At 41.1% G+C, this 7,704-nt stretch overlaps 2 protein-coding genes across 5 annotated transcripts in view; one reads left to right on the forward strand and one right to left on the reverse strand.

The window, feature by feature from the left end:
• ldah (lipid droplet associated hydrolase) overlaps positions 1-3,148 on the forward strand; it is a 5,993-nt gene extending 2,845 nt beyond the window's left edge. For 3 of the 4 annotated variants that reach the window (XM_010768126.1, XM_010768127.1, XM_010768125.1), the window contains exons 5-7: positions 388-628; positions 2,187-2,269; positions 2,419-3,148. In XM_010768126.1, the coding sequence (XP_010766428.1) occupies positions 388-628; positions 2,187-2,269; positions 2,419-2,607 (513 nt within the window). In that variant the 3' untranslated portion in view covers positions 2,608-3,148. The remainder of the gene's footprint in view (positions 1-387; positions 629-2,186; positions 2,270-2,418) is intronic. The other variant, XM_010768130.1, reaches the window with a different exon arrangement.
• An 824-nt stretch (positions 3,149-3,972) lies between these two features.
• alkbh1 (alkB homolog 1, histone H2A dioxygenase) lies at positions 3,973-7,452 on the reverse strand. Its single transcript, XM_010768131.1, has 2 exons — positions 6,717-7,452; positions 3,973-5,069 (listed from the first exon to the last, which is right to left on the reverse strand). The coding sequence occupies exons 1-2, from the start codon at positions 6,923-6,925 to the stop codon at positions 4,649-4,651; spliced, it is 630 nt and encodes a 209-aa protein (XP_010766433.1). The 5' UTR covers positions 6,926-7,452; the 3' UTR covers positions 3,973-4,648.
• Positions 7,453-7,704: the final 252 nt, after the last annotated feature.

Below are 7,704 nucleotides of genomic sequence, written 5' to 3' on the forward strand. Positions count from 1 at the left end.
GTGCTCTATATTGCCCGTAATAGTGTTCACTGGAGTCCAGCACCTCAGCACCCCCACTCAAATAACCTTCCCGTCGCCTCTGTTTACTAGACATATGTAGAATCTGTTATACACACATGTGTCACGACTCACACACACACACACACACACACACACACACACACACACACACACACACACACACACACACACACACACACACACACACACACACACACACACACACACACACACACACACACACACACACACACACACACACACACACACACACACACACACTGCATAAAATGGGCTGACACTGTGTACACCCTAGCTATTACCTCCAATTATTTGTCTATTTTTATGTCCCGTTGTGCTTTGTAAGCGCTTTGTTTTTTGATGCAGATTCTTAAGTCCATCATGCTGTTTCCCACCATTGAGCGCATGGCTCAGACTCCTCAGGGGAAGCTCATGACCCCTGTTCTGTGTGGACTGCGTTATGTGGCCTACCTGCCTATCTTCCTGCTTTCTCTGCTGCCTGAAGCCCTCAAAGCAGGCCTGATCCGACTGGCGTTAGGCGGCATCTTCTCTCTGGACCACACTGTAGTACAACCGACTGTAGGTCTACTCAGTGGAGACTGTGCTGGTTTGTTACAATTGCTCTTTACTTTCATGATGCTCATAATGTCCATTCTTTGTTGAACATGTTACTGCCTAAGTTTTCTTTTTTCAACCTTCAAACACAAAAGCCATGCAAAGTCTATTGTGTCTGTGGGGCAGAAAACAGTCACTTCTGCACTTTGCCGAAGTGTTAGGGCCTTCGGGCCTCATTTATAAAACTTTGCGTAGGATTCACGTGAAAAGATGGCGTACGTAGGAACAAAGGAAGTGCTTACGCATTAAAACACTGCACACGCACGTCCTACGCCGGTTTCCCTTTATGAATCACAGTCAACCACAAATGAGGTGCAACTTTTGCGGGCTCCACTTAACGCCCATATTTGCCGATAAATAGTCAAAGAAACGGCCCGTATTAATATTAATTTCCACTGACTGAATGAAGACGAAAGCGTGATATCTTAGTTGTGTTGGAGTCGGTCACGAGTAAATAATATTGTTTGGTGGACGCAGTATGAACATTACAAAGAGTGGAAGCATGTGGCCTCTAAAGGTTGGATCACATTTTGAACAGAATTATATAATATATAAAACTCACAACCTACAGAAATGCAAAACCGCGTCAATTAAAAAACGTAATTATTTCTTTCTGTTTACCGCATCATTTATGAGAATACATTTCAGAACATGAAGAGAATGGTTGGTTTTCAATAACATATCCGTTTTTATTTATTTCTCCAAGTTATGTTTTTGTGTGTACTTTATGGTATTCTGTTCACATATTTCTCTCCTTTCATCCTTCTGCGAAAGGTGTCGCAGTTTCTAATCACTCACATTTTTGTGCGTACGCATGGGTCTGTGGAGGACCGCACATTTTCCCGTCAAGTATGCTTTTTTACTTTAAGAAACATTGCTTCGAAATTAGCGTACGATCAAAAGATGGCGTACACCACGTTTATAAATGAGGCCACTGACCCAATCATTGTAAACAATTTTGCTAACGTCATGTTGCGTTCACATCGGACACAAAGAGAATATTCGCCTTACTATTTCTGAATTTACTTTAGATGTTATATAATGTTGCAGTGAATACATATGTTTGTATGCCCTCAACAAAAAGCAATGTGATTTGTCCATCATATTGCAGGAAATAAGCTCTGTGGCAAACACACCTCTGATATATTTTTTTGTGCAGTAGGATAATCCGCACATATCAACACAACCAATTTTTGAAGCGTAAATGCAATCGCCAGAAGTAAAAAGCTATCGTTAGGCTATAAAGGAACGACAGCACGGTCACATGTCTGCGTATCACCAACACTAAGCTAAAGGCAAAATCGTGTCAATCGGAATGGCGTTGAGTAGTTTATTTAGTCACTTGTTAACATCCCCCGATTTTATGAGACAAAGCCCCTTTGGATATTCACCAGAGCCCACTGCTCCTAGTACTAGAACGGGGGAACGCAATATAGTACTCAGCTTGAACTATGTTTAGCTTTGATTCCACCCACACCGTTGTCATTTAATAATTCTGCAGAAATAAGGCAATGACTAGGCATATCATGTGTTTTATTCCCTTTTTGTAGCCAATGCAATGTACATGGGGGGTCAGGAAATGAAGAAAGTATTGGAAAGAGACGACTTAACCATCAAGAAAAACCTAGAAAAGGTAAGAAAAAGCCTACACATAGTGTAATCACATTTAGAGTCTGCATACTTTCTACTTAGTGAATATTTCATAACATAAAAAACAAAAGTTGCTCGAATTATCTGTTAAGGTTGTTTTTAGATGTCACTGTTTATCTGTTCCCATTTTAGCTGATATTTTATTATGGAGCGACCGACCACTGGTGCCCTGTTCAGTATTATCATGACATCAAGCAGGACTTTCCACACGGAGACTTCAGACTGTGTGAGAACGGGTTCCGCCATGCCTTCGTTCTCGATGCAGGACGAGAAGTTGCCCAAATGGTGTCTGAATGGATCAGTGTGGATTTTAGGACATGAGTTTCCTCTTCTATTTCGGTATACTCCTCCACATCCATCCGACATGGACACTTGGGGACCAGGAACTTTTTATGAGCAGAGATAATGCAATGGATTTGACTATGCAAGCTTAGTGGCGAAGATATTGAATTAAATACATATTATCAAATGATATGCAGGCTATGTCTCATCATTATTTGGTATTCATCTAAAATACCTTTTGATTTTTCATTCGTTTTCTTCTGTCAAACATAAGCAGATTGTAATTTAATCAGATTTAAAAGGGAAGAAACATTTAAGCCCTTTCTCATTTCTAAAATGTTCTCCTCCTTGGTCCTCCGGTAGTGACCCGAAATCGATGTCAGCGCGCCATCTTGAAGGACATCTAATTTCTCTGAATTATATCCAGTCTCTGATAGTGTTATGTTATTATGTGAGTGCTCTGTTATGAAAAATATTTCCCCCTCACTCAAATCATACCGGTGCCTGCCCGCATCTGTAGCCTGTTATTGTCTCATTATAACACATTGTGAATGAATTAAAAGTAAATATATAGACAGAGTGCTGCTGTGCCTCCTGTCATCATTAATGTACGTCTCTTTAAAATTACAATCAGATTTCTAATTTCTCTAAGCTGCTTCCACTCCTCTCTCCTCCGCTCGCATCTCCTGTGGGCGGGACTAATCAGACGTGAGGCAAGGAGTTGAGGAGGGGAAAACTGCACACAGCATCATCACTTTTTTTATAGGAAAATAAGCAAAAAGCTTTCAAATTAAACAGCTGATAGTTTATTCATTGTAGGAATTGCTGTTATCCTTCTTTTTAAATAAATATTTTATAAAATGGTATACGTGGTAATGAATGAGGCGCCTGATGTAAATATACACTCCTTAACAAAAACTTTAGACCGGTAGAAAACGCCCCTGCACAACCTGAAGCTCCAATGTGCCTTGAAGGAAGAAGCACCCCAGATCATGATGGAACTTCCTCCACTGTGCCGCGTAGAAAACATCTCCAGTGGGATCTCCTTGTCATGCCAGTAACGTTGGAAGCCATCAGGACCATCCAGGTTACATTTTTTCTCGTCAGTTAATTAAAACTTTCTTTCATCTTTCAATGTCCCATGTTCACAAAGTCCAGACGGGCAACTTTGTGGCTTGGGAGGAAACGTGGTTGTCAAAGACGTTTTTTATTCTTTGAACCCTCCTCTTGCAGAAGCTCTACTAACAACCTGCTTATGATCCACCAGTGCAAAATGCAAATTATTTAAAATTCTTCCCCTGTTCTTAAGATTTTGTTTAGGAATAAGCCCTGATGAATTACTTACATTATCCCATAACCCCATGATGTTTTTCATCAATCTAAAGGAAAAGTGGTAAGAAATGGGGTATGAAGGCAAGGTTGATGACTTCTTATAGTGTGACAATTTTATTTAGGTTGGATGAGTGAAATAAAACAGAGACAAAATGTACATGAACAGGGAACAAGCTTTTTCGCACCTTATTAATACAGTAGACATGGTGCGTGCAAGGTCAAGAAAAGCAATGCCAAGGATGGAAGACTTTGATTTCCCTGGTGAAGACTTTCTTACTACTGGTATTTGTAAGATTTGCCAGGCATTCTTGAGTTAGCAGGAAGAGGCGAGGCAGGTGGCTGACATATGATCAAAATGTGTATGAGCACCTCAGAATGTGGTCAATCTCATATGATCAAATTACCATCTGTCTTTTTATGCATTATCATGGATTTTGTTCATTGACCAGGTAGCTCGATATGATGCTATGATAAGATGTCCTTAAAGTCAGACTTCCTATTGGAAGATTCAGAGGATCATATTGGGTGTTCCAATTACAAGTGGACAGCTAAAGGTACAGGAGTAAATGCATTCAGTCACACTGAAAATGCATTGGAACCCTGGGGTGCATATGTCTACATTATTTATATGAGTAAACGTACCTGGCAATAAACTAGAATCTGATGCTACTGCCTGGCTGAACAGGGCCTCTGGTATCAGATGTCTCCATTTTACAGCAGGGTCTGTGTCTCTGAAGTCTCAACAGGGTCACAGCGACGACTCCTCCTCCTTTCTCCATTGGCTTGTCTGTCCTGGTACCCCCCCCACTTGGCTTGCATCAGTCTTTTGTGGAGGAGAGGGTGTTTCTGGTAATCTCTGCCCCGGTCCCAGCACCTGTCTCACAGTCACATTCAGCCTGGAGCTCTGGATATACCTGGTGCACAACGCCCAGTCCTCCTCTGACAGCACCCCCCCCAGAGTGCTGTCCTGCGAGAAGAAGGCCATGCAGCAGCCCTCCATCGCTAAAGCTGTTTGTCCCTGGGGGCCTGGAATGATACGTGGGACAGCATGGTAAAAGAGGCGGCTCTGTCCCGACATCACCATCACATCCCCACTGTGCATGTACATAGCAGTGGGGGGGTCCTCTCTGCGGACGCCTCCCAGGAGGAAGATCGCTGATTGCCCGAAACTGTCAGAATAAAGACAAGTCAGTGGCAATGTTCTGTTTCCCATGAAAGTGGTGCAGGAATGAGTCCTACAACCTGGGAATGACTCAGCCTTTTAGCCAAGGTTCCCTTGGCTGGAAGTCAATGGTTCTTTGAATGTGTTTGTTTGGAATGCTGAAATAAGTTCTATGGTTAACATAAGCTGAAGAGGCTTTCCCGTTTTGTTTATCTTTTTTTGCAAAGCTGAACATATTTTGAAAGGAACATCTTGTCTCTCTATGCCAGGGGTGTCAAATTAAAATACACAATGGGCCAAAATAAAAAAATCGGTACTAGTCGAGGGCCGGACTGGTTCAATGTTTATTGCAAAACTTATTGAAATGAACTTATTGCACAAACCTGGAACTAACAAAGCTTCAACTATTGCCTATAAAAACAACATTAAATAATCAGTTGCATGCATTTCTTATGGCTCTATCTGCAGCTTTTCTGGAGTCATTTCTTATGATTAAATTTGTCCAAAGGCCAACAACCGCTTCAAAAAAACTATTTCCCTCAAAGAAAAAAACAAACATGCACTGTTGTCGTGAGAAAAAAAAATGCAGAAGGAAACATCCATGTAAACTCAGTGTGCTGCTCTGTGATTCTAGTTCAAGCCAGATACTTGGCATCTCATCTTGGGTGCAAGTTCATCAATGTTTCGGGTCAGGCTCTGAGCTGAGGAAAACCTCAGGATTGAGTGAAGGTGTGCGTGCAATATACAGATCTAATAGTAATTAAAAATGATCCTGCGGGCCGAAATTAAATCCACCACGGGCCTGATTTGGCCCCCGGGCCTTTAGTTTGACACATGTGCTCTAAGCAAAGACCATAACGGCACCATTAGAGGGGCAACGAATTCCGGACATTAATTCAGCGCATGCATACTAATCTCCTGTCAGGGGCCGGTGATGTAACGGACACTGAACAGACAGGCTTTATGCAGATACAGCTGGTAGCTACAGGTGGCGGCGGAAAAGGCACACTGAGACGGATTTAAGTCATGATTGAAATCAAACTCTACTAGTTTACTCTTTCAAAGCATTGAGGCTGCAGCTACATTTTTCTTTTTAAAAATCCGAATTTGTATTTGATTTATAATCCACATATGGAGAGGAAGAGAGCTCTCTAATTGTTCAAAGTATGCCTTGTGTTGATCTTTAGTGTCATAAACAAACCATAGATTTTGTATACAGTTTAACTATATATAAAACTTAATGAGCTTTTATAAAATGTGTTTTGCGCCTCCAGACAACATTTTATTTGTGGAAGAGGGGGCAAAGAGGCTATTTTGATAGTAAAGGTTTCTGACCCCTGGCCTAATGTTAGCTTTTTACTTCAAAAATCCTAAAACTTTTGTCAGAATGCTGTGATTAACTTGCTGAACAATACGTGATAAAAACAATAAATATATGTTTTTATGCTTATTTTCTGCAATATAACGAAATCCAATGTAAAGTCCCATTATTATTTTTTCCAGGGAGCCCTTGCGCTTTTCCCCTCCGTGTCGACATACAAAAAAACGTCATCACTGCACCACTCCATTTGCTGGTACAATAAAACAAACAACCAAACAAACTAAAGTTGCTATTCTTAAAGCCTCGATGAAGAGAATAATCCCTCCCTCTCACCTGAAGGACAGCAGCGGCCGGCTGTGATCCAGTTCTGATTCATCCACATGGATTCCTAGTGACGAGTCATGGCGGTAGTAGTTGAGGATTCCAGCCTGAGCACTGAACCCTGGAAACCCACAGGCCGCTGTTATTTGGACAGACAGCAGGTGGAGATCAGCAGGTAAAGGAGTGTGATGGTTGGCAGAGTAAGTCTGTGAATGGAACATAGTACAAAATGTTGCCAAATCTTTTAAAATGGAGTATCATCAAATAATGTGTAAATGGACAATAAGAAAGTTGGCCTAGGTAGTGCACAGTTTGTTTCAAACTACCTCAGATGGCCTTATATATGTTAGAGTTGTTAAACACTGAGGTGTATTAAGAATATATTAAGTGGAAGTGGAATTTAACAGCACCACTTTACAGGGTATAGTTTATTTATTTATTGTATTTGTTCTTCTTTTTAAAATGCTTTACTTTTATTCTAAAGTCCAGAGGTGATTGCTTAAATGTAAGGAGACAGAAGAAATAACAGAGATCTGTAACAGTGTGCTTCATGGTCCATATCTTAAGCTCTCAACCATCAGGGCAAATCTTAAAAATGTGACTTCATGAATTTTAACCCTTTTAAAAAGAGCCATTCCATTCACATATAGACAGTGGCGGCTGGTACTATGGAAATGGTGACCAAACCATACTAGGGCGGTCCGGGGGATCGTCCCCCGGAAGATTTTTTTGAGAAATGACCCCTTAAATTATGACTTCTGGTAATGTTAGAGGGGAGGACAAATTGAGGCTTAAAAATATGAGATAATCCATAATCTTCAGTGTGGTTAGCTATGAATCTTCCAAAACTGTGCAACAGTACAGTGAGCCCACACAAACTGCAGAACGCTTTGGGAACACTCAAATTATTTAATTCCCATTTAAAATCAGGAGACTACATACGAACATTATGTGTGTGTGTGTGTGTGTGTGTTGTGTGTGTGTGTGTGTGTGTGTGTGT

This window comes from Notothenia coriiceps, unplaced genomic scaffold (genome assembly GCF_000735185.1).
Source record: "Notothenia coriiceps isolate Sejong01 unplaced genomic scaffold, NC01 NC01_scaffold00005208, whole genome shotgun sequence".
NCBI lineage: Eukaryota > Metazoa > Chordata > Actinopteri > Perciformes > Nototheniidae > Notothenia > Notothenia coriiceps.